Source organism: Camelus ferus, chromosome 12 (assembly GCF_009834535.1).
Source record: "Camelus ferus isolate YT-003-E chromosome 12, BCGSAC_Cfer_1.0, whole genome shotgun sequence".
Classification (NCBI taxonomy): Eukaryota; Metazoa; Chordata; class Mammalia; order Artiodactyla; family Camelidae; genus Camelus; species Camelus ferus.
The window spans coordinates 49,946,555-49,973,846 of NC_045707.1; the positions used below are offsets into that span (position 1 = coordinate 49,946,555).

General features: G+C 36.1%; 1 protein-coding gene and 1 long non-coding RNA gene across 6 annotated transcripts in view; one reads left to right on the forward strand and one right to left on the reverse strand.

The window, feature by feature from the left end:
- ATP2B1 (ATPase plasma membrane Ca2+ transporting 1) overlaps nt 1-27,292 on the forward strand; it is a 127,156-nt gene that overhangs the window by 94,669 nt on the left and 5,195 nt on the right. For 3 of the 4 annotated variants that reach the window (XM_032493643.1, XM_032493641.1, XM_032493644.1), the window contains exons 11-21: nt 82-323; nt 2,942-3,179; nt 7,697-7,876; nt 8,496-8,583; nt 8,957-9,063; nt 15,015-15,206; nt 15,353-15,566; nt 16,041-16,252; nt 17,698-17,805; nt 19,753-19,935; nt 20,322-20,408. In XM_032493643.1, coding sequence (XP_032349534.1) covers nt 82-323; nt 2,942-3,179; nt 7,697-7,876; nt 8,496-8,583; nt 8,957-9,063; nt 15,015-15,206; nt 15,353-15,566; nt 16,041-16,252; nt 17,698-17,805; nt 19,753-19,935; nt 20,322-20,408 — 1,851 coding nt within the window. The remainder of the gene's footprint in view (nt 1-81; nt 324-2,941; nt 3,180-7,696; nt 7,877-8,495; nt 8,584-8,956; nt 9,064-15,014; nt 15,207-15,352; nt 15,567-16,040; nt 16,253-17,697; nt 17,806-19,752; nt 19,936-20,321; nt 20,409-27,292) is intronic. The other variant, XM_032493645.1, reaches the window with a different exon arrangement.
- Nucleotides 7,156-25,944, reverse strand: LOC116667736. Of its 2 annotated transcripts, none has more exons than XR_004324759.1 (3): nt 25,863-25,944; nt 14,703-14,708; nt 7,156-7,166 (listed from the first exon to the last, which is right to left on the reverse strand). It is a non-coding gene; the product is annotated as an uncharacterized LOC116667736 (long non-coding RNA). The 2 variants fall into 2 exon arrangements; XR_004324758.1 differs by lacking the exon at nt 25,863-25,944 and adding an exon at nt 17,572-17,653.

The following is a 27,292-nucleotide window of genomic DNA, read 5'->3' on the forward strand; positions in this document are numbered from 1 at the left end:
CTCATTCTGTGTTGTATTTTAAATTAAACTGTTGTAGAGAAACATGATAATACTGGCTTCTAAACCTCTTTTCTCTTATAGCCACCAGAGAAAGAGGGTGGATTACCTCGTCATGTTGGTAATAAAACTGAATGTGCCTTGTTGGGACTTCTTTTGGATTTAAAACGGGATTATCAGGATGTTAGAAATGAAATACCAGAAGAAGCACTGTACAAAGTCTACACCTTCAATTCTGTTAGGAAGTCCATGAGTACTGTCCTGAAAAATTCAGATGGAAGTTATCGAATATTCAGCAAGGGTGCATCTGAAATAATTCTGAAAAAGTAAGAGTGAAATGCTTAGATGAATAAATTGCTAACTGTAGTCGCTTTATGGAATACCTCCTGTGTTGTGGGTGTTTTCTTTTTGTGAACATCAGGCATTTGCTAGGACCTTGGAGTTTTCTTAGTATATTTTAATGGTATCCAGGTCTTTGTCCAGGGTATTCTTCCATTTTCATACTTGAGCTTCTTTTATTTCTTAGTATTCTGCTACAGGGAAAATAATCTTGTTAACATTCGTTCTGGTAGCTTTAATAAAGAAAACCTTGGTATTTGTTCTAGATGTGTTGATTCCATTGTTGTGTAGGATTGTGAAAAATAAAAGCCTCCTGGGAAGAAAACCTCACATTTATGTCTTCCGCACTGCCTTGTAGATAGTAATGAGTGAATTACAGATTTGTTTTTAGGCTGGCATAGCATTAAAACTAGATCTTGAGAATCCTCTTTTTATATCAGAGTGAGGTTTTATCATATTTATGCTGCTGCAGTGTTGTATTTAAATATCTCCTGTCGTATTGAATAGTAATCTTCCTTTTGCACTGTCCTCATACAGACCAGTAACTTTAATTTTGACATTACATGTTTTCTGTATAATTTCCCTAACACTATCTGTTATTACAGGTGTTGAAATTATTTTGATTTCTTTAATTCTAGTTAGAGAAGTAAAGAACTTTAAAAAAAAATTACGAGCTTTAGGAACATTAGAACTCATTTGAAATTGTAATATTTAAAATATTTCTAATTTTAATTTGCTTATATTATAATCTAGTGTTATCTTAATGAACATTTGAAAGATTTAATCTAATGGGTGTAAGAGACAAGTATATAAATAAATAAGTGAAAATGCAGTATATGGCAAATATGCACAAAGTTTTAAGATGAGTGATCATACTATGAAGGATGTAGCATTTAAGATAGGTTTGGTATGAAGTAAGAACATGACGTGAAGGAGGTCATATCAGAGGAAAGAAGGTAGGAATATGCAGGTCGTATGGGGGACGAGGTAGTCATATAGTTTGGCTGAGTAGTGATGCACTCCTGTGGCACACGGGACATCTTTCCTCCCTTCACAGTGAGCTTGGTTATCTGATTTCAGTGTGAAATGTTAGAAATCTTGCACCCCTGGCTTGCTGGATAGTAAGTAGTTTGGTAGAAGGGAGATTTTCAAATCAAAACCAATTAAGCTTTGGCTCTTCTGCACCCAAGTAGCTTTGGGATGTTGGGCGGATTTTCCCCTAGGTTCCAGTTTTCTCCTCTGAGAAAGAGGGTGATGACCACTAACCATGGGTCAGTGAGACAAAATAATGCATGTGAAACCTCTAGCATGGAGTCTGATATGTAGTAACTGTACAGTAACCATTTCCACAGTGAAGCTTACAGTTTGTCCTGGACGCTCTCAAACATTAGGCGAAACAGTTAAAACAGTCAAGTAGGCCAGATGATGCAACAGACGTTTTTCCGTTAGGTAGTAGAACTGAGCAAACCTGTGGCATTGAGGATATTTCTTTTATCAGGGAATAAGGTGAGTTGGGGGTAGGGAGGGCAGTGGGAAGGATGGACTGGAGACTGATATCAATTAAAAGTCTATTACAATAGCTCTAGCTTGAAGTAAGAGCCAGAAGAAAGCAGTAGAGTAGCAGGGGGAGTAGAGTGGGGAGGAAACATTCAGAAGACTGTTCAGAGGACAAATACATAGGACTTAAGAGCTAATACTATACAGATGATGAGGAGAAAGGAAGTATTCAAGTGAGATTTTGGACTTAGGTAGAAATTATTGGGAGTAACTTTGATATCTATTAGGGCAGCAAGAAGATAGTCTTTAGCCTTACATGCAGTCAATTGAAGGTGCTGGCACAGCATCTGAGTGGAACTCTTCAACAGGGATCTAAAGCTTTGGAAAACAGTGGAAACAGAGGATGAGGATTTGGGAATCACCTGCCTAGAAGCAAGAGGCAGTGGCATCACCAAGGGAGAGAAGGAGTGTAGAGAGGCAATGTGAACAATTAAACTTCAGATAGGGAAGTATATCGTGTAACTTTTATTTACTGCTTAGCTAAAAAGTTGTAGTTAGTTTCACTAAAAATATAACTATTTTGGCATTATCTCTCATTCTGATAGAATGCCTATTTTAACAATAAGTTATTTTTTTTCTTTCATGGTTAAAACAATATAGGTGATGAAACAACGTCTCAGGTAAGGGGTTGATTGAACTTGGCTTTTTACTTTAAAAGAAGAAAATATTTGGGAATTTTGTGTTAATTAAAATTAATGTCTAATTCTGTACCAGAATAGACAGGTATATAGTCTAGTCTCCTGCCACTAGGTTTTTGTGTGTGTGAAAATTTTAAAGCTCTGCATTTCCAAAAGAGAAGGTTTAGAGAATATCTAGAGTAACTGATTAAATGGAGAAGGAGCAAATGAGAACCATAAAAAGAGAACTGTGTTTTGTAAAGGGCAGGGTGAAAAGTGAGTATGATTTAAGTCCGTAAAAACGCAACATACGTAATTCTCTGAATTCCAGATATCAGATCCCATGATTTCTAGCCCTTCCAGTTCGCTTAAATGATATTACCTGTTATTTTTGTGAGTGACTGATGTTTGAATTTTACATTCCCTTTTAGGTGTTTCAAAATCTTGAGTGCTAATGGTGAGGCAAAGGTATTCAGACCGAGGGACCGTGATGATATTGTAAAAACTGTGATTGAACCGATGGCATCAGAAGGCTTGAGAACCATATGTCTTGCGTTCAGAGATTTCCCAGCGGGAGAACCAGAACCAGAGTGGGATAATGAAAATGATATTGTCACCGGCCTTACCTGCATTGCTGTTGTGGGGATTGAAGACCCTGTGAGACCTGAGGTGGTGAAACGTTCTGTGTTCTGCATGTGCAGAAGGCACTGGCTGTACACAGTTTTCTAGTAGAATCCTTGGTTTTTGTGGTTTTACTTCTCTCCTATGTGAATCCAGGATAAGTGAAATAATAGTGCTACCTATTTATGGTTTTTAATTAGATAACTTTTGGGTGGATCCTATGTGTTTATAGCACCATAACCTAGCATAGTGCCTTGAACTGGGTTGGTTTTCAGCTCATATTTATACTGAATTACACAGTAAATACCATTAAGCTATTTCTTTTTCATGGTGTCTAGACCAGCACTGCCCAGTAGGACCTCCTGCGGTGATAGAATTGTTCTGTGTGTTGTTCAGTAGGATAGTCACTAGCCACTTGAGACTACTCAGCTCCTGAGGTGTGGCTAGGGCAACTGAAAAACTGAATTAAAAAAAATTTTTTATTTAAATTTAAACATCTTGCTACCATATTGGACAGACTGCAGCTCTAGATTTTGCTTTTTTTTCTTTCAATCTTTTTTCTCTTTTTTAAGTTTATTGAGCAACTACTGTGTGCCAGGCACTTTTCCAGGATACTAGAGACATAAAGATTTTTGAGATCTGGTTCCTGGCCTCAAAGATGTCACTGACCTGGGTGGGGGTGGATAAACACATGATAATTGTAACCCAGATGTTAGCATATTGTTAGATGCATATACAGAGCATGTTCTGTGAGCACAGAGCATGCACCCCCAGCATAGTCTAAAGTAACGTCTTAATTTATTGAGTTCTTTCTGTGTGCCAGATATTATGCCTAGTGCTTTACATGTATTAGTTCACTAACGTTCACCTTTGAGTTATAAGTATTTTTGGAAGCTAAAAAAAAAAAGTTGAAATGTGTAGAGGTTAGCTCTAGACCATGGAGCTAGTGTGTTCAAACCAAGCTCTGTCTAAAAAAACTTGTGCTTAAAAGCCCACTGTGCAATATTAACCTCTGGAGGAGTCAGGTAAGACTTCCCAGAGGTTAATTACCTGATGTGAGTCTTCAAGGATGAGGAGGTATTAGCTGGACTGAGAGAGAGAGAGCAGTAAGCATGTGCCGAGCAAAGAAGCAACATGAATAGTGGCACAAAGGCAAAAGCGGCTTTTGTTCACTGGCCATCATCAGCTAATTAAGCCAACAGACTCTGTAGTACCAGGCACTCTTCTAGGAACTGGAAATACTGCAATAAACAATAGTCATGAAATGTATGTTCTAGATAAGTAACACAACCGATAAAAAGATAAAATGATAGATACACAGACAGTTGTGCCAAGTGAAAATACATTCTGTGAGGAGTAAGGCTAGGTCCCTGCCCTTATATTCTGTTAGGCACAGGGTTAGGGGGTGGGAACTGACAATTACAAGTGTTATAAGTGCTATAAAGGATAGGCACAGGGTAATAAAATAGAGATGACTGAGAGACCACGGTAAGGATCTCTGAGGATGTAACATTGGAGCTGAGATCTAATGGCTAAAAGTGAGCCAGCTGTGTCGATAGCTGCAGGAACAGCGTTCAAAGAAATGGGACAAAAAATGTGGGAGCCTGAATGTGAGAAAGTATTTAGCTATTTCAAAGATGAAAAGGAGGCCAGTGCGGCTGTATGTTTGGACAAAAAAGGGGCAGACGAGATTATCTTTGGCCTTAATAGGCAATAATGGCTCTGAATTTTATCCTGAAATTCAGTGGGAAGTAATTAAAGAAATTCAGGCTGGGAAGTGACATGATTCATGTTGTTAAAATAGTATCTTGGGTACTTTGTAAGAAATGAATTAGGAAGAGGAGTAAAAGCAGGGAATCCTGTAAGATGACTGCAGCGATCCCAGGCAAGAGATGACTGTGGCTTAGCACTGAAGTTATGGCAGGGAAGATGGAAAGAAAGGTATGATTTCACAGTAAATGGAAGTAGAACCAATAGGAATGAATACGCTGGCTTTGGATGTACTCTTTTTGACATTGTTGAGGTGTCTGAAACATCCAAATATATGTCAAGTAGGCAATAGGACCTAGGAGCCTGAAAGTGGTGTAGGATAGAGATTTCACATGTGAGGCTGAGGGAGGACTCTCAAGGAAAATGTGTAGCTAGGGGAAAAAGCTGAGGACTGAGGTATCTTCTCTACAATTAGATATCTTCTAGAGAAGTGGGAACCAGTCTCTTGAGTTGCATAACTGGGTGGCTGGTAGATTGTATTAAGCATTGTAATAAGAAAATCAGAAGCTGCCTGTTTAAAAATCAAGATAAATTCAGTTTTGGGTTGTGGAGTTGTAAATGCTTATTAAATATCCAGGTGGATAATGTTTGCCAAGCTTTGGTCAAGGGAAGACCATTCAGTTTTATTCATTGATTTATGACTTAAATCTTATCTAAGCATAATACTAAATCAGGATGTCTACAATTTTTGTCCTCTGGGAAGTGTATTGCTGTTACTGTGCTCTTGGCATTGAGTCTGGACAGTTTTTTTAAACACGTAAGTAGCAATTTTTTTCAGTATCACAAAATGAAATGGGTCCTTTCGTACTAACGTGAAACAATGTAGTATGAGATAGCTTTCTCAGATGGGTATCTGGACTGTGCAGTTCTGATGTAGAGAGTCTTGATTAGATATTTGGAATAAATCCAGCATGTGTACTTGAAGAACAAGATATTTGGCTTCTCTACAGTGTTTTTACTTACCAAAGTGGAGGTAGTTTGAGTTTTACATGGAAGTATTTGATGGCTAGTGGGCCATTAATAAATTTAGTTTACTTTCTTAAATGTAATTTGCCATATAGTTTTAACCAAGACCAGTTTCTCACTCTCATTCATTGTTTTCCTATTCCAAATGATCTCAGGGAACCACCTAATCATTGAGCGCTTAAATGGACAAATATGTATCTTTTAATTTTTATCTCAAGTGAGTTACCAAGATATATATTACATTTATACAGCAGATCAATGTTTTCAAAATCAAGTTTTTTTCTTTTTTTTTTTTTTAAATAATATAGGCTTGTGTAATGTGAAGGCAGAATTCTGTCTAGGGAGGCCATGAAAACTCCCAGAGATGTTACATTTACACTGTATTTACAAAAGAAGTCACAACCAGCTTGTAGGCCAAAGTTAGCATTTAGTCAAGTTATCTGTGGACCTGGGGTGTGTGTGTGTGTGTAGAAGTATTGAGAGACTGCATATATGCACATAAATCTGGATTTCTGCTTTCTCATGAACGTATAGATTTTGTCAGCATTTCCACCATGGTCAAAATAGACTAGAGCTGAGTGCTCTTTCTTTAGGTATTGTCTTGGGTTTGTCACTTTCAGCATGTTTTCCTCATTTCTGTTGCCTACATGGCCCTGTAGGTATTTGCATTTGCTGCCTCTGTTCTGGTGGGATCAGTATGGATTTTCTGGTTAGAGAAGATGAGTGGGAAAGGATTTTCTAGGCAAAGGGAACTACAGAAGTAAAGATACAAAAATAATACAGAGATTATTCATCTATCAAGCTGGGTATAGTAGAAAAAAGTTAGATAAATATAGGAAACTATTCTAAATCTCAAGTGTGATACTCTGTTATACTGAGAACTTTGTGACTTATTGTATAACAGTTGGGGAATCATATATTTTTAAGAAATTGTATTAGGAATAGAACTCTATCGTCAAATACATCAGATATTTCAAAGGAGGGGAGAAACACAAACACAGGGACAGCAATTAAAAAAAAAAAAAGCTATTACAATAGCTGAGGCAGCAAGCAGTGGAGACAGGGTGCTGGAAGTTTGAGGTAGAATCCGCAGGACTCATTGGCCTTTAAGGATGTATAGGGTAAGGGTGATGGAAGAAGTCAGCTAATCCTTGGGTTTCTGTTAGATAGAAAACATGGTTTCCCTTTTGGATACCTAAATTCTTTTTTTGTGTTGGGGGTAATTAGGTTTATTTATTTTTAGAGGAGGTACTGCGGATTGAACCCAGGACCTTGTGCATGCTAAGCATGTGCTCTACCCTACCCCAGACACCCAAATCCTGATGTCCACATTTCTGATGGACCTAGTAATCCAGCTCTCACAGTGAGCTGGGAAAAATATGTATAGGTTTGAAAGTTACTAGCACATAGATGGTAGTTGGAAGCACCAGAGTAGGTAAGATAACCCTTAAAAGGTAAGGAAGGGGAACAAAACAAGTGAGCCACCCACCCATAAGCCCAAAGGACACCAACATTTACCCTGGTGTGGTCTGGGCTGTATACCAGAGAGGTAGAATGCCAAACCAGAAAGAATTGCCTAATGGTTGCCAGGGGGAAAAGCTGCTTTAAAAAGTCTGGCAAGTAAATAATACAAACAGACTGAAAATGAAGCCTGAGCTAGGACTGTGGCGCTGGAATAGGAAGGAAGAGTTTGTTGGGAAATACTTCAAGAACTATTCAGTATCTTGAGATGAAACTAAAGTTGTCACTTGTGGGACTTTGAGGCAATGGATATTTGTTCCGTGGGATTTACCCGCCTTTGTAATGTGAATTTTCCCCCACCAAACCAGGTACCAGATGCAATAAAGAAATGTCAGAGGGCTGGAATTACTGTGCGGATGGTCACTGGTGATAATATTAATACTGCTCGAGCCATTGCTACCAAATGTGGTATTTTACATCCAGGGGAAGATTTCCTATGCCTAGAAGGTAAAGATTTCAACAGAAGAATACGAAATGAAAAGGGAGAGGTAAGCGTTTCTTATTTTTTAAGTTGATATGTTTTTAGTATATTAGAAATTTCATTTGACGAATATATCTTGAATATGTACTATGTGTTAGGAATCACACATGAATCCATGCAGCCCTTCAGAAGATAAAGGGAACAAGCGATAAAGAAATTTGCCCTAAAGGGAGTGAGTGCTTCTTTTCAGTCTCTGCCCAAGAAGTACCAAAGGTGTGAGCGAGTAGACAGAGATGAGTTTGGAAAGGTTGATACGGAGCATATTTTAAGGGACCCCAAACTCTCTGTGCTTCTTAGGCTAAGAAGTTTTCATTTTCATAGGCAGTGGGGAGATTTTTTTAATTTGATCTTGTAATTATAAAGATAGCAGTGGTTCTCAAACTTGAGTATGCATCAGAGTGACCTGGAGAGCTTTTTAAAACTTTGATTACTAGGCCCCACCCCAGAGTATTTGATAGATAGGCCTTGGGGCATTGCTCAACAATTTGCATTTCTAACAAGTTCCCAGGCATTGCTGATACTGCTGGTCTGTTAACCACACTTTGAGAACCACTGATTCATATGCTAGATTTTGGAATTAGGAAACTAGGATTTGGGCACATTTTAACTTTGCCAACAATTTCTAGATTGAGCAAGAGCGGATAGACAAGATATGGCCAAAGCTTCGAGTACTTGCAAGATCATCTCCTACTGACAAACATACACTGGTTAAAGGTGAGTATATATTAAAATTATTCCACAATTTCTTATAACAGAAATGAGTTTTACATCCTAAAATAGTAATAGATACTGAATACAGGATTGAATCCTGGATATCATCTTTTCTAATGAACTCTATCTACATGCATTTCTTCTGCTCCCTTAGGGGACTTGTGTTTATCTTCAGGGATTAAAACAGGATATCACTCCTAATAAAACAGTTTCTGGAGTTGGTTCTTGCCCAGCATCTCAGCAGTTTCATTTCTCTACATTTAATTATTTATTTTTAACCGTGAATCTGTAAAACCAGCTAGCCAAGATATTCTGCAGAGTCACCTTACTAATTAAAGGGATTATTTTTACAGCACAAATATTTACTTTATTTCAGGTATAATTGACAGCACCGTCTCAGAACAACGCCAGGTTGTAGCCGTGACGGGTGATGGTACAAATGATGGCCCGGCATTAAAGAAAGCTGATGTTGGATTTGCAATGGTAGGAATTTACCTATTCAAGCATTCAGATGTAATTTACCTGCTGGGTTTTTTGTTTGTTTCATTTGTTTGTTACTAAACTGCTATTGCTTTTATACACTGTCCCTCGAGATTAGTTTGAGGGATAATTTATAAGCCTAAAATGGCTTATAAGCCAAATTAGTTTATAATACACCTTTATTTGATGCTGGAAGATGACTTCTTTTGAACAGTTATAGTAAGATCATGCATTTACCTTGTACTTTAAAATATTTAAACGTCTGTCATCTCATCTGACCCTTGTAACAGTCCTCTTAAGTAAAAGACAGGCTTAGAACAGTTATGTGTATTTAAATTAAGAATATAATTAAAAATCTTCCACTCAACTGAAAATGTCTTTTAAGAGTAATCATTTCGTGTATAATAGATGTAATCTTTTTTAATTAAAAAAGTCTGCTTCCCCACCTAAGTTCTCAGTTTATATTTGATTATTAAAAGTAGTAGGCAAGTTCAGCATTTCATTATTATTTTTTTATAGTATAGCCAGTAGTGTAAAATAGATACCACGAAATACATATGCTACATAAACATTTAATGAGTGAAAAAGCTTGTTATATCTTTGAATCCATTCCTTCCAGTTTTTCAGTGTTGGGATGAATCTTTGTTACTTCAGTGCCATAGAAAATTTAAGTATTTAATTTTAATTTGATTTGTTTTATTTTGGAAAATATATGTTCATAATCATAATTCTGAAATCCAAAAATCTAAAAACTAATTTTTCCCCTAAATTTGCAACAGACTTTTTCATTGCACAGCTTACTCTGAATTTATGTGAGGATGTTATTTGTCCCACTTAATTTGAACATCCGTAGTCTTTGTACAGATACTAATGTGTTTTTATGGGGTGCTAACCCTCTGGGAGAATTTGTAATAGAAGGCATGTACCTCATTATCTTTCTAAAGAATGAGAGACTTTGAATTCTGAGACACAGTCTGGCTCCAAATGTTTCAGATAAGAGAATATTTATGTGTACCAGTGGTGGGCTTTTTTTGCATAATTTGTCCCCTGATATTTTGCTGCTAAAGTATTTGGGATTTAGCAGAGCCATCACTATAGTGGCAGCCTTTCAACAGGAGTGAGGCAAATGGAAGAAGGAAATTACATAGTTAAAGTCCCCTTGACCAATAACTGTGCACCCAAAGATTCCTACCTCATCCTATTCCAAATTTATTGTGGTAAGCAGCACACTGGTGTGAACTTCTGAAGACTTGTGAAAAGTAGCTGAAGGGATAAAGAATATTTAAGGGCTGTTTCTTTGTAGACAAAACAGGGTCATTCACTTTAGAAACAGGGTCACTCACTGCTGCTCTTGATCATTTAGCGGGGATTCTTACTGCTACTTTCATCTGGACTGCTCACCAGGAAGGCATTTATGTACAATGCATTTTAAAATAAAACAGCTTTCTTCCCAAAACTTAAGTGTTTCAGGCAGATACTAAAGGCTTTAAATAAATGCAGGTAAATGTAGTAATGCAAACAGAAACAGTGCAGCAGCTGCTCTGTTTGATATTTAAGCCTTTTGAAGGTTTTAGGCACATTTTACCACTTTTTTTAAGGTAACACATCAAAAAAAATCTAAATGTATTTTAAATATACAGGGAAAGAATAAGTGCTTAGTGGTTTGGACTTGAAAGCACTCTGACTCAAGCTTGAATTTACTGTGTTTTTGTTCAGTTCTTCAGTTTCATATTTTAAAACTGAAAGGTGAAATTATTTGTTTGGGGCTTTTATTAGATACCTACAAGAAATTGCTATTGATTAGTTCTTTCTAAAATCTGTTTCTTATTTTTCGAGCAGAAATAGCATTTTAAAACTCCCTTTCTCTCGCGCACTCTCTGTATCTGTACACACACTATATATTTAGCAAATTAAACATTAAAATAAAATTTACACCAATAAAATAAAGGAACTAGTGTGAGTATGTTATTAGCTTGCAGAGGGGTCTGGCATTTTGCCCTATTTAGCCACTCCTTTTAGAATTCCTTTAGATAGCAAGCCTCCGTAGCGTGCTTAAAATATGATTACATTCTTTTAGATTATATTTTATTATTTCTACCACCAAAATTCAAATTTCTGTCAACCACACAAGTACAGATATTTCTGTCATCAAAGACTAAATACTATGATGTATTTCTGTAACCAAGTATACATCGCTGGTAGTAAAAAACTTCCCTAAGGTAATTTGAATACCGTAATTTAAAGTATTTTTAGATTTTGGATCAATAATAATTTGTTTCTTCTTCAAACATTAAGAATCTGTTTTCAGTACTCTGGTCCAGAAACATTAGAGGTGAGTAGTTGCTGCCTCCTAAAGGTTCAGCACACAAGGAAATAAATCATCAAAGCATAGTGGCAGCCAGTGAAGGTCTAAACACAGCACGGGGCTCTGCCTATAGAGGCATTTGAAAGAGGTGCCATTTGAGCTGAGGGATGGAGAAAAGTCCTGCCAGGAGATGTCAGAGAATGATAAGTAGTTTAACAAGACTAGAAGAAGGTGTTTTGGTGGGTCCTGGATGTGAAGAAGGGGGATTTGCTACCTGAGGAGGGCCTTAAAGGCTGAGATGAGGGATTTGTTCTTTTATCTGACAGAGCAGCATTTCCCAAGCAGTCTTCTGATGCAGGCAAACAAATCTGGAGACATTAGCATGCAGCTCTGAGAAGCTCATAAAAAAAGCTGTTTAATTTTTTTTTGGTGTAAAGTTTCCCACACTTGTTTACCTGTAAAACTAGTTTTTATTTGGGTACCAATTAACATCTACAGTAACTTTTTAAATTTTGAAGGATTTTGAACAAGGGAGTGATGAGATTTGCATTTGCAAAAGAGAATGATTAGAGGCAGGGAAACCTGTTTGGTTTAGTTGTGTTAGATATGTTTCACATTAAAATATTCAGGTTAGGAGTTAGAGGCTAAAATTTTAAATTATGATTGTTCCTTTATTGAATATTTTGAGAAAAGCTTGACTTGGACTTTGTTTTTTGTGTTTATCAAAACAATATTGCATAGCATTTGAAAAGTCAAACAGTTCTGTAAGACTTGATACCTAGGTCCCCTACCGACTATCATTTCTTCCAGCTCATTTTTTGACTAAAGGAAACCAACTATTTTAGCTGTTTGTTTTCCTTAGTTATTTGCCTTCATATATCTAAATGACATGACAAGAGTTTTTAATTTTTTTAATATAAAGCATGTGTTAATGACTTTTCATTAAGGAGGATAAGGATTTAGCACTCTCACAGGCACACACACACAGTTACCCCTATGTGCATTCATACTCACTACCTGTCCTGTCACTCTTCCATCAGAATTAAAGATGGTCCAGAGACCGTACTTACTGTGATGGAAATGCTGTTCCAGGCTGAGCCATGTGGTCTACTGTAATGACTTGTACTTCCTTGCACAACTTTTTGTATTCCCTACAAATTGTCTTATTCAGTTCACTCTCTTAATCTTTAAATTATTGATTTATTTATCTATTTAATTATTTCCTTAGTTTGTTTTTTAATGTACTGAATATTAATTCATCACCAAATTCTTCTTTCATTATGTCAGAGGCATCATGTGCCTTCACCGATTTTACCTGCTTAGAGACACCTCCCAGACCGTATGACATGCTATATAATCTGGACTGTTTGCTAGGCCTGCTGCTCAGCTGACTTTTCTTTCTCCATCTGAGAATTTCCTTAACCATTCACTGATGTAAGATTTTAAATTTCCTGGATTTGATGTCATCATCTTTTTTGGTTTACTCTCTCAGTTAAGTAAAGCCATCTCCAGCAGATTGCTGAGAAAAAGGGTTCATGAGAGTTAAACTTTTTCATAACTTCTGTGACTGAAATCTCTATTCTCTCCTCAAAGAATTCTTCTTGGATTCTTAGTCTGACTTGATTTTAAAAAATCAAGGTTGAAAATAATTTTCACTCAGAATTTTGAATTTGTACCTCCAATGTTATTACATACCATTTTGAATTTTGAAACTTTTTCTTTCTTTCTTTCTTTTTTTCTTTTCTGGAGGTATTTAAGTCTTTCCTTTGTTCTCAAGTCCTCTGAATGTCATAATGGTTTGTCTTAGGGCAATTTTTTACTATGAAAACTCGTTTTCTTTAGTTTTGTGGCATTTTCTTATACTCTCCTTGTTTTTCCTCCATTGTTTTTCTTTGTGGCATAGTCCCCCTGATTTTTGGAGCTCTTATACTGATAACTTGTCTCTTTCTTCTGTTTACCATACCTTTGTCATCTTACAGGAATATTTCCTCGACTCTGTTGTTTTTTTCATTTCTGTGATCATATATTTAATTTCCACGAGTTGTTTTTTAATCTCTGAATTTTTGTTCTTGTTTTAACATCTTGTTCTTGTTCCATTGCTGTGCCTTTTGCTTTTCTAAGGAGTTCATTTTTTTAAAAACAAGCTTTTGTCTCTTTTGTATCTCTGTATGCCTTTTGGTGTCGTGTCTATCTTTCCAGTTAGTGCTTTCTTTAGATGTCAAATGATTCTTAGTTGTCTCTGCTTATTTACAAGTAGGAAGTTGAAAAGCTGGAAAGCCTTAAGCCTATAGGTGTGATTTGTCGACCAGAGCTACTCAATAAAGTGGTTTGGCTTGGCCATTTCACTTCTTAGGGTACTTTGAATTTTCAGTATTTTTAGGTCTCTTCACTTCAGTTGATCAGATTTCCCAGAAAAGAATTTTCAAATCTGCTGACTGGAGGGCAGTCTTGAATCCTGGTATTCTGGGAGACAAGTAGAAGAAGAAGAAGAATGGTCGTCTTAGCATTCATCAGAGTTACTCTTAACTGCTTGCTTGTATTCAATATAGCACCCCATACCCAGCAGTACTTGGTGCCACCCTTCAGTTTAAACATTCTGTTGTATCCTCTTAGTAAATTAGCAGGCACTTTTCTGCCAGGTCAGAGGGAGTGGCGAACTGCCTGGTTGCATGGCCTTGGGAGGGGGCTCTGAGGCTCTAGCTGGCTTTTCTTTTCATTTTTTTATGAATATGTAACACACCTACAGAAAAGTACACACTGAATGGATTATCACAAGTGAGTAGATAATAGATAATGCAAGGCAAGAAATGCAGTACAACCTATACCCCAGGAAGCCTGAGTCACACTCCCTTATAGTTACTACTGTCTCTCTTCAGAGACAGCCAGTATTCCGAAGATTTCTTTTGTCTGTTTTTGAACTTTGTACATAAGAATCGTATATTGTATATTATTTTGAGTCCATTATCCTTTGTTCATCATTGTCTTTGTGAGATTCATGTGCATTGTTGTATATAGTTTAGTTCATTCATTTTTATTAATCTACAGCCTGCTAATATAATGCATCCCATTCCACTGTTGAGGGACATTGTTGCTCTTAGTTTGGACCTTCTAAGTACTTCTTCAGCATCTTCGGAAGACTTTGAAGACTTCCTTCGTCACCCCCACCTCCAGTGCTACCTGATGCTACCAAGTCCCGAGCCTTATGCAGCAGAGACCCGCAGTGCAACAGAGGCTCCCCCGCTCTCCCTGCTGTCAGCTTAGGGTTCGGCTCTCTGGGGTCTGCTGAGTTTCTTACTGTCTGGTCATCTGCTTTCCAGCCTCCTGCGGTTTTTTGAACTATCTCCTTTCCCACTAACTTTTTGTCTTTGTGAGTTTCTATTTTTCAATGTATCTTTTATAATGTGACTTTTGGAAGGAATTTTGGGTAGTGCCTGTATCCATTCCTATTTTTTTTTAAACCCAATTTAAACTTTATTTTCAATGCCTCGTTTATTATATTCAATTTCTACCATCTTTCACAATAAGTTTTAGTCAATAACTATTAAATATAATGCTAAATTTCTATTAATTAAATGTATATTAGCCTTTCAAATAGTTAAAAGTTATGTTTTAAACATTTAGTCTAATTCACAGAACTTTTTTTTAATAGGGTATCGCTGGAACTGACGTAGCTAAAGAAGCATCTGATATTATTCTCACAGATGACAACTTTACAAGCATTGTTAAAGCAGTTATGTGGGGACGCAATGTCTATGACAGCATCTCAAAATTCCTTCAGTTCCAGCTCACTGTCAACGTAGTAGCTGTGATTGTTGCCTTCACGGGCGCCTGTATTACTCAAGTAGGTTGACAGTTTGTTTATTAAGACTTGTTTATTTTAGAGCAAAAATGTTACGTTCTTTAAGTTTTTGAATGTAAATGGCATCTTGAGAATTGCTGAGTCCCTGAATGGCTGTAAATGTCTATTAAGAAACCTGTCTTTCCCAGGATTCTCCACTTAAAGCTGTACAGATGCTGTGGGTAAACCTCATAATGGATACGCTCGCTTCCCTGGCTCTGGCGACTGAACCCCCCACCGAGTCTCTCCTGCTTCGGAAACCTTATGGTAGAAATAAGCCCCTCATCTCACGTACAATGATGAAGAATATTTTGGGTCATGCATTCTACCAACTTGTAGTAGTCTTTACACTCTTGTTTGCTGGTAAGAATTTGATGCCTGGTAAAGCTTCAGTTGTTTCTGTTCCAAGCTCATATCCCAGATATCTTAATGCTACAGATTTTTCAAGAACATAAGTTGTTACTGTTTTTCTGACCCCCCCCCCCAACCCGTTTGTCTTTAATTTCTCCTCTTTATCAGTGGATGCATAATACGTTTTGAGAGGCAGCGTGACAGATACTGGGGAGAAAAGTAAAGAGGGTCCTAATTTCTTGTCCTGGCTCTACCACTAACTTAGACATTAGATCTTGAACATGTCACCATAGTTTGGGGGGCTTCCATTGCTCCTGTACAAAATAAGAAAGTCACACTAGAGAATCCCACGTCCCTTCCAACTCTTTCTCTGCTGCCATTTGAGAGCAAAGAAAGGTCTGTCTAGATTTTGTTATTGCATACTTTCTTGAAATGTTAAATTATTTTGTATGACAATTACAGAATAGTAATTTTTTATTCTTTCAGGAGAAAAGTTTTTTGATATTGATAGTGGAAGAAATGCTCCTTTACACTCTCCTCCGTCGGAACATTATACTATTGTTTTTAATACCTTTGTACTGATGCAACTTTTCAACGAAATAAATGCCCGGAAAATTCATGGTGAAAGAAATGTATTTGAAGGAATCTTTAATAATGCCATCTTCTGCACAATTGTTTTAGGCACTTTTGTGGTACAGGTGGGTAATTGTAAAAGATAGTTTCAAATTTGATTATTATATGGAGATCTTAGGTAAACAGGTGGCTTGTTCCAGAAATTACTTGACTGCAGTGTGTGGGCTTTCTGTGTATTGCCTTGAAGACATCAAAAAAAAGTTTTAAGTATCATAACTCAAGTGAAAATTTGCCCTGTCCTGAAATTCTACATGTGCATGAGTGTATTAAGCTCATACTGCTTTAACTGCACTGTAGGTTCTGTGGCTGTGATCCTTCACACTCGGATATTCTGATTATTCATTCTACATTGTTATTATTTAAACTATTGTAATTTTTATGTTATTTAAGACCAGTCTTACAGTTTACCACTTTTTAATATAGCTGTAGTGGCCGCTTAATTGCTTCTAGCAATTAATAGCAGTTAATTATTTCTACAGTTGAGTTCATTATGAAATAATAAAAGGTTTTGAAGTGAATGTTTTAAAATTTTGAATGTCTGCATCCTGAGTTGGTATGAGCCACATTTTTCATTTTGTGATATTGTCAAAACAAGGCAGGAAATGGAATGGAGAATGGAGTGTGAGGAATGGAGTTGAGATGAAATGTGAGGGACTGAATTTTCCCATTTGAATAAAAGTCAGTCTAAGGACAGAACTATACACTTTACATATGGTGGTTTTTATGTAACTATATATTATACCTGTGTTTTTATATCCTCTTGGATTCTGTGGTACTCTTCTATGCAAATGATTGTTAACAGTAGAATCTGGAATCAAAACAGGTAAGTGAATGGTGCATGATTAAACCTGGAAGTCATTAAACACAGTAAGATTTCAAATTAAATTAAAAAGTGAGCCTTTCAAAATAGAGTCAGATAGTGATGGTGCTTATTTCAAAATGAAGATCTAAAAATTTTGAGAACTTTACTCAAATAGTCTATACCTTGTGTACTGTGATACCAGAATCCAAAATCCTAGACTTAATTATTTCTGTGAAAATTGTTTCTGTCTTAGCTTTCAGTTTCAATTAACTTTGGGAGAAACGTTATCTTCTTGTTCTGTAGTTTCAATTAACTTTGGGAGAAACGTTATCTTCTTGTTCTGTAGTTTCTGGAAGTATTTTACAGATTTCATAAAAAAAAAAATCATTGTTCATGACATGCTAAAATTTTAGCTTTTACTTACTACAAAATTGGGTTTATCTGTTTAATATATGGGGATTGCAAAATTTTAACAGCTTATTTCTCTGTAAACAAATGTGATAAAATTTAGTTCCCAACATAGGTTGATGTACCCAGAACAGTTGAAGTGAGGTGTTACTCTTCAATACCTTATAAATATACTTGAAGTGTGACCAGCAGATCAGCCCCTGGTCTGTTTGTTACAAGTCCACAGTGAGATAAGGAACATAAGCCAGAATGTAAGTCAACAACTTCACTAAATAAATGTACTCTTGATTATTCCTCCAGATAATAATTGTGCAGTTTGGTGGAAAACCTTTCAGTTGTTCAGAACTTTCAATAGAACAGTGGCTATGGTCAATATTCCTAGGGATGGGAACGTTACTCTGGGGCCAGGTAATATCTCTCTCTCTTTTTTTTTTTTTTTTTTTTGGTATCTAAAGTGATTTTTTAAAATTTCTTTCAGGATGTGTATGTTCTTTAATCAGTTCTATAACTTAATTCTAAGCAGTTCTTACTCTGGGTCAAGAAAGGGCATTCAGAGATTTTTTTTATGTAACACTTGTTCTAATATGTCACTTGCTGTTTACTGTGATTATGCCTGTACAATAAAACACAACTTTAATTTCTTAGTTTTTTAACTTTTTTTTCTAACAAGTTTCACGACACTTACTAGGTTTCATTTGTAACTGGATAGAATGCTAATATCTGTATCTTTTGCTCTATGACTTATTTTTGCATTTTCAGAATTAATATTTTAACAAAAATATAAAAATATTATATACATTTGACTTTTCATCATTTTGTTATGTAGTATAATAAAAATGTAGCTTAAGAAAAATCTTAAGTTTCAGTTGATGTGAGGAATGTTTCCATGAAAATAGTATCTGAGAAAATGGCCACAAAATGACATTTTATAGTATTTGGATCAAATGGCTTTAACAGTGTGTTTAAAATTACAATGCCTGTAAAATGAGATATCTTTCATCTATACTATAAGTAGCTTACTTGCAAGTGTATGTCATTATTTTTTTTAAAGATAAGTGGTAATGGTGTATGTGTTGTTCATTTCAAGTCCGTTACCATCACTATAAAACGAACTGATAAGGAATCTGTACTAACATTTTCATAAATGAAACTTAGCAGTGTGTGACTGGTGTGAGCTAATAACTCTTACCATTCTACAAGTCAGTCAAACCGAAATCCAGCTTCTACCTAACCTTTAACTCAGTCTTTATTTGCCTTTATCTTACCTTTTTCTTAATTGTGTTTCTAGGTTCTGAGTTTTCTCTTCTTACTTATTATGCAGATCTCTTTAATTGAGATCCTCTTTTAAGTAGGATCCATATTTGGGCCACTCTTCTGTTTTGATTACCTTTCTAGTTATTTTATAATGTTCCCTTACAGGCAAAACTGAACCCCACAACCTCCAAAAAACTCTAATTTCAGGAAGAGGAAATTCAATGCAGCGTATATGCCCAACAGGCATCAGTAGCTGTCTTTGATTGACGTCATCTATTGATTTTTAGTGTGCCATGGGAGAAAACACTGATTTTGTTAGTCAGCAGACCTAGGGTCTTAGTCACTCAGAGAACGAGTCACATCTCTTGCCTCTGAGCTCATCTCTGAAATGAAGTGGTCGGGCTAGAAGTTCTCTGAGCACTTCTGATTCTGACAGCGTGCCTGTTTCTCCCAGCTTCCTTAAGGAATGGCCAAGTTCCTTAAGGAATAGCTGTTAACACTTAAAAGTTAATACATATTTATTGGCATTTTTGTATCTTTCATGTTTTCTGGGGCATCTGTTCCTGTTTGGTGTCATTCTCAATCACTGTTAATCCAATTTTAAGTAGTTGCATTTTATAAAAATAAATATATTTAATAAACAAAAGCTATTTTCAGTTTAGCCTTGAAGATTTTTTGAATTTTGGTATTTTTTTCTCATTGAACTCTTAAAGCACTAATGAAATGTGAACTTCTTTTGCATCCAAGAAGACCAACCTATTTTTATTTTATTTGAAATAAATATGAGTTTAAATATATATATATAAAAGCATGGTTGTTAATTTACTGTCTTGAATGTCCTAAATAAAATATGAAAATATAATCAGGTTATTTCCATTCAGGAAACCTTTTTACCCTTCAGACTTAAATCTTCTATGTAGCTAAGAGAAGAATATTTTTTGTTCTGAGAAAGAAAGCCTCTGATGGACAGGATCTCATTGCTTCATGGGTAAAGATAGTTGGCTGTGCTTGCAACTTTTCATACCTTTTTTGTGTTGAAGTTGATCGGTTTAATTGTATCTTGATGCGCTTTGTTTCTAAGTTCTTTCCCCTGTGTTGTAGCTTATTTCAACAATTCCAACTAGCCGTTTAAAATTCCTAAAAGAAGCTGGTCACGGAACACAAAAGGAAGAAATACCTGAGGAGGAGTTAGCAGAGGACGTGGAAGAGATTGATCACGCTGAACGGGAGTTGCGGCGTGGCCAGATCTTGTGGTTTAGAGGTCTGAACAGAATCCAGACGCAGGTATGGGCCTGGTAGAGAGGTAGGAGAGACAGTGGGAGCGGGAGCAGAGGGCTTTTGGACCCGGGAGGAGGTTTAAATGTGCTCCTTCACTTCCTTTCTAGCCTCCCCAACCCACAAAACTTACTCTTTTGAAAAATAATACTGGTGCCTGGAATGAATGAAAGTTTTAACTGATCATGAAAGAATGTGTCTATATGCCCCTAAGCTCCTTTTTTCCTAGCTTTTTTTCCCCCCTTCATCTCCAAATGCTACTCTTGCCTATTTATCTGCTCTGTAAAAAGTGCCTTTTTTCTTTACTTTTTATATGTTGATAGATGGAATGGTCCTTTCTCTTGTTCTCTCTTTCTCTTGCTGAGCAAGCTGTCACAATCTCTGATTCCTTGCAGATGGATGTAGTGAATGCTTTCCAGAGTGGAAGTTCCATTCAGGGGGCTCTAAGGCGGCAACCCTCCATCGCCAGCCAGCATCATGATGTAACAAATATTTCTACCCCTACACATGTAGTGTTTTCCTCTTCTACTGCTTCTACTACTGTGGGGTGTGAGTGTGTGTTCCTAAGTGCATGAAATTAACATTTCCTACTTCACACACCTAACGTTTCTCATTTTCTCCTTAATGTTTAAATTCATTGTTCAGGCTTTTCATAAAGCTTTCTTTTCGTAAAGTGGATTGAGACTTCAAAGTGTTGTCGTTGTTGTTGTTTTATTTCTTAGAGGGCTAGATAACAGGTGGAACAATTGCAACCAAAGATTAGACACGAAATCCATGAGCTTGTCTCTACGCTAACTCTGAGAGTTAATATGGGGAGTAAAATTGTAGCTTAGAATTTGTGAAACTACTATAAATTTTTGAGTATATGCCTTTAAACATGTTCATATTGCATGGTTCCCAGATGCATGTGATTTGAAACTGATCTAACATAACCAAGAAATTGCATTTTTAAAGCTAAAAATGAACTTAACATTTTGACTCATGTCTAGTTCAGTTTGGAAAGTAAGTTAGTACCCTGTAGAAAAGTTCTCAGCATACAGCCAGGTTGCTTTGGCTTTTTTTTTTTTTCTTTAAGGAGGGGGTCCCTGAATAATAGCTTCAAAGTTCTTTGGTGCTTATACTATTTTTTTCGTGTATGTAATCAACTTAATTTAAAATTGCTTCCTAGATAAAATGTTCTAAGTTTTCCAAAGAAGTAGGGAAAGTGTATTTTTTTTGTTCAGTGTTTTTTGTTTGTTTGTTTGTTTTAATTTCACTCATTTCTCCCACTACCTGACCATCTTCCACCTCTTGCTGCAGCCAGTCTGTTTTTTGTATCTGTGAGCTTGGTTTGAGGTTTTTGTTTTTTAAGATTCCACATATAAGAGAGATCATACAGTGTTGTCTTTGTCTGACTTATCTCACTTAGCATAATAATGCCCGCAAGTTCCCTCTCTCTTCACAAATAGCAAGGTTTCCTTCTTTTTTATGGTTGAATAATATTCTAGTGTAGGGGGAGGTGTATATACACCATAATTTCTTTAGCCATTCATTCATCAGTGGATAATTAGATTGTTTCTATATGTGCTATTGTAAATAATGCTGCAGTGAACATTGGGGTACATATATCTTTTCAAATTAGTGTTTTTGTTTTCCTCAGATATTCAGAAGTGGAATTGGGTTTGCTCCATCATTTGGTAGTTCTGTTTTTAATTTTTTGAGGAACCTCCATAGTGTTTCCATAGTGATTATACCAATTTACATTCCTACCAATAGTGCACAAGGGTTCCCTTTTCTCCGCATCTTTGCCACACTTGTTATTTCTTGTCTTTTTGATAATAGCCATTCTAACAGGTCTGAGGTGATATCTCATTGTGGTTTTGACTTGCGTTTCCCTGATGATTAGTGATGTTGAGCATCTTTTAATGTGCCTCTTGTCCATTTGTATGTCTTCTTTGAAAAAATGTCCTTTCAGATCTTTTGACCATTTTTTAGTCAGATTTTTTTTTTGTTGTTAACCAAGCTGTACAAGTTCTTTGTATATTTTAGCTATTGTCTCCTTATTTGATATGTAACTTGCAAATATTTTTTTCCCATTCTTTAGGTTGTATTTTCATTTTGTTCATGATTTCCTTTGCTGTGTAGAACCTTTTCAGTTTGATATAATCCCACTTGTTTGTTTTTGCTTTTTTTGCTTTTGGTATCTGATTCAAAAGAATCATCACCATGACCTGTATCAAGGAATTTACCTCCTATGTGAGCTTTTTGGTTTGTTTTTAAAAAACTTTTTTTTTAATGAAAGATTCTTTAAATTCTGTAGTGCTTTACAATTTTACCACCATGTTTTATTCTAGGAGTTTTATGGTTTCAAGTCTTATGGTCAAGTCTTTAATCAATTTTGAGTTGATTTTTGTGTATGGTGTAAGATAGTGGTCCAGATTCATTCTTTTGTGTGTAGCTATCCAATTTTTCCAACACCATTTGTTGAAGAGATTGTCCTTTCCCCACTGTATGTTCTTGACTCCTTTGTCATAAATATTGATTTATTTCTGGGCTCTCTGTCCTGTTCCATTGATCTATATGTCTGTTTTTATGCAAACTTATGCCAACACCATACTGTTCTAATTACTATAGCTTGGTAATATAGTTGACATCAGGGAGCATGGTGACTCCAGCTTTGTTCTTCTTTCTCAAGATTTCTTTGGCTATTCAGAGGCTTATGTGGTTCCATACAGATTTTAGGATTGTTTTTATTTCTGTAAAAAATGCCATTGGAATTTTGATAGGGATTTTATTGAATCTGTAGTGCTTTGAGTAGCATGGACATTTTAACAATAGTAATTCTTCCAGCCTATGAGCACATAATATCTTCTCATTTATTTGTGTCATCTTCAGTCTCATTCATTAATGTCTTATAGTTTTCAATATACAGGGCTTTCACCTCCTTAGATAAATTTATTCCCAAGTATTCTTTTTGATACAATTGTGAATGGGATTGATCTCTTAATTTCCCTTTTTTAATAGGTTGTTACTAGTGTAAAGAAATGTTGCAGATTTTTGCATATTGATTTTGTATCCTGCAACTTTACCGAATTCGTTTATTCTAACAGTTTTTTGATGGAGTGTTTAGGGTTTTCTATATATATCATCTGCAGGTAGTGATGGGTTTACTTCTTTCTTTCCAATTCAGATGCCTTTTATTTCTTTTCCTTGCCCAATTGCTCTGGTTAGGACTCCCAATACTATGTTGAATAAAAGTAGCAAAACAAATCTGTCAGTTACACAGTTGGCCACTTCTGCCCTCACTGATAGAGGGGCTTGTTCCTGATCTTAGAGGAAAAGCTTTTGGCTTTTAACCATTGAGTATGAAGTTAGCTGTTGGTGGGTCATATATGGCCTTTATTATGTTCAGGTATGTTCCCTCTATACACGTTTTGTTAAGAGTTTTTAATCATAAATTTGTGTTGAATTTTGTTAGGTGCTTTTTCTGCATCTATGGAGAGGTGATCATGTGGTTTTTATGTACTAATTATTGAAACATTGCATGTCATAATTTTATTAATTGACTAGAATAACAAATTTCCTTTCAGGTTTTTAGCAGATGGCTTTTAGTGAAAGGTTTTCAGTAAACTCCTCAGAAGCCTTATAACCTCTGTCATCCCTACTCTGAACTTGAGTTTGGATTCCATGGTATACTGGAGGCACTAAAGATACACGCCCACCCACCCCTCATCCCTGCCCTTGAAATCAGCTGAGACACCTAAGTGTAATCTTTTATTTAGGCAGAGACCTATCTTTTCCACTTGGTCTTCAGCCAGTGAAGGACTAGAAGAACCTTGGGTAGCTGGGGAGAGGATGAATTGAGGGAGAAAGCAATGCTGGTCTGTTCACTACTTGCTTAAGTAATTTTCATTTGTTATTTTTGACGGTATTCCAAAACAGGCAGTACAGAAACTATTCCCATCTTACAGGTGTGAAAACTGATTTGGAAAAATAACTTGTCTGTGACTAATAAGCAGAACAACATGATGTAGCGCAAAGAGCAGACAAGTGCTGTAAAGACAAACTGACCCTGTAACGTTAGGCAGGATGTTAAATTTGCACGCATGGACAGATAGGAATCTTTCTTTTGAAAATGACCCTGGTGCTACCTACCTAATGAAGTGGTTTATGCAAATTGCCTGGCCTTATGCCTGGGACAGCTTAAGTCAGCTGCATCCCTTCCTTCCTCTGCCTGGGGGTTTCACATGATTCCTGGCTCTCTAGGGCATTTTATCACTCATCCCTTCACTGCCTTCTACTAGTGTTTCTTTCATTGTATTCCATAACCACTGTGGAAGGCCTGCCATCTGCCAGGGCTGCACTCGAACCACCCGACCTTGCAGTCTAGTAAGGGAAGCAGACAAGGAGCTGGGGACTGTGACATGGATATGAAGCAGAGAATGTGTAACAGGGTCCTTAACCTTCCCTGGGAAGTCAGGAAAAACTACCTGAAGGAACTGACTCCCAAGCTGACCCCTTGATAGAATTCACTGATTGAGGGAGGCAGGTCTCAACTGACGTAGTTTGGTACTAAAAAAGTAATAAAATGTAAGGAGTTGATGCGGCTGGAATGGAAGGTTAGTGCCTATTTATATCCCACAAGAAGGAGCCAAACTGAGACTTAATCCTGATAGACTCCCTCCCTTCAGAACTTTAAATTTGAAAAATTCCAAACCAACAGACAAGTTGAAAGGTGAATACCCTTCATATAGATTTACCACTCCTTGATATTTTATGACATCTGCTCTACCTTTATAATATTAATATACACTTTTTCTGAGCCATTTGAAAGTAAGTGGTAGATACCATAAATTCCATCTGTGAATACTTCAGTGTGTACTCTCCTGTATAATCATACTGTCTGATCACATCCAAGAAATCTAACTTTGATACCATTTTGTCTAACGTACAGTCCATATTTAGATTTCTCCAGTTGCCCCCCAAAATGTCCTTTATAGCTTTTTTTGATCCAGGATCCAAGAAAGGGCCATCAGTAGTGTGTGTTATGACTCTTTAGTCTCCTTTGACTAGGATCTGTTTTCTCTACCTACAATTTTCAAAACATTGACTTTTTTGAAAAATCCAGGCCGTTTGTTTTGTAAAGTGTCCTACATTCGGGATTTGATTGTTTTCTCATAATTAGCTTCATGTTAAACTTTTTTGACAAGTTTGTTTCCTGGGTGGTATATATTCTGTTTGTTTTTATTTCAGCAAAATTTTAAATAAGTGACTTTTTTCACTTGGAGAGGTTCATGTGACCTAGGTATATCATATTTACTGTATTTCTCTGTATAATTGTTTTCCAGACTTTATATTCAATAGCAGATCAATCAAAAACTCTGTTTTAAGGCATACCCACCCACACCTGCTCCAGGCTCTTTTCTGATGTACAACTCTGAGTTTCTGGGCACATGTGGCCAGGGGATAGTGTTAAAAGATTTAATGGAAGGTTTCATTTCTTCACTGTAATACAGAATAATCTTAGAAATATCTGTGTTCATTAAACTTCTTTGACTCTTATTTGGAGTTTTGGCTTTGCCAAATGGAAGAAATTATAATCCATTTCAACTTTGTCATATACTAGTCTTGAAACCTCTCTGGAAAGGTCATTTTTACCCCCTCATTTACCAGTCAGATCTTTCAAAGTTCTCAAGAAAGAAACCTGTAATTTCTCTTTATAAAGTGTAGTCTTTCTAATACCAGTCTTTACCTTTAGCACATTATTTTGTTGAATCAGTAGTTACACCTTCCTGGAAAGGAGAAATTGAGAGAAAATTTGATCTTCCAGATGGAAGGTCAGTAAACCATAGCCTGTGGACCAAATCTGGCCTGCTGCCTGTTTGAAAATAACTTTTTATTGGAACATAGCCATGCTCATTAATTTAATATCTTTGGTCGTTTTGCACTACAAAGACAGACTTGAGTAGTTGCATCAGAGATGGTATGGCTCACTAAACCTAAAATACATACTGTCTGGCCCTTTTCAGAAAATGTTTGCCAACCCCTATTCCAGATAATTAAAACTCTACACATTACACGGGTGGGTCTCACTTTGAGAACATTGCAAATACCCAACTTTGAAAAACAACCTAGAATTTTCTTTTCCTATTGCAAAATATCTTTTACTTTACCAGAAACTCTTTAATTTGTAGTGTACATAGTAAAAGTAATGATGAATACAAATTTTAGAAATGGGCACTCTGTTGTAGAAGGTAAGATATATGAGCTACTGATTAAATAGTCTCATAGTTTAGAGCTGTTGTCTTGTGTACTGCATTTTAGACAGTAATATCCTTTCCTGCTATCAAAAAGAATTATATATTTTTTAATGGGTGGTTTAGCAGGATACATAATCTTATTTTGATTTGTTACTTAAACTTAATGTTTACCTTGATAATTATTTTGTTTACTAAAATTATGATTATGATAATCACTTTGATTTTTTCTTTAACATATATGCCTCATACAATATTTTCCTCTAGTTTCGTCCTCTGAATAATTTACTCTTTAAATTTTTTTTCTTGACATAGAAATTTTTGAGTTTTTCTTAATTCTAATAATTTTAGGAGCCAGTAATTATGTTGTACATAGTAGGTCTCAGTAGATTTTAAAAGACAAACAGTAAGTGTTGGATTGTCAAAAATGGAAAATTAGGGTTACTTATATTTCTGCTTAGACTGAATGCTTTGTGGTATTAAAGTAGTTTTCTATCTACCTGAAATATTGTGCACACAGCTGTGTTTTTAATTACTCAGAATTACTACTGTACTGTGAGAATTTTACATGTAAATGGTAATAGCGATCAAAGCAAGTGTAAACTAGCTCAGTGTCATGCTTTAGATGGGAAGCCTTTCTTATTTATGAGTAGAAAGTAAAACAAATCAGATTCAGCGGCCCCTGGTTAATCTAGATTGTATTGTGTATTCCTAATGTGAGAACGGTTTTTTGAAAGTTGTATTGCTTCAGAGCATTCCTAAGCTGTTCTTGTACTATGCTGACCGTCATTTTAGGAAGTATTTTATTCTAGTGGAGTTAGTTACAAGGTCAGTGTCCATATGTTCTTTTATTGACTGGAGAGAACCTGGAATTAAGAGTCCAGGAACCTTGGTTCTCAGACATTCTGGCACTGATTACTAGTGACTTCGCAAGACAACCACCCTTCCTCAGGTACTTGGTTTCATCATTTGTAAACTGGTTGGGATAATATATCTCGAATATCGTTTCAAGCTCTGATACTCTATTATCAGATAGAAAAAAAATTCTTAGCAAAATTGAGAAGCTTTGGTTAAAAAAAAAATCTAATCTAATTTCACCTACCACAGATGTGTGTGTAATTGTGTGTATA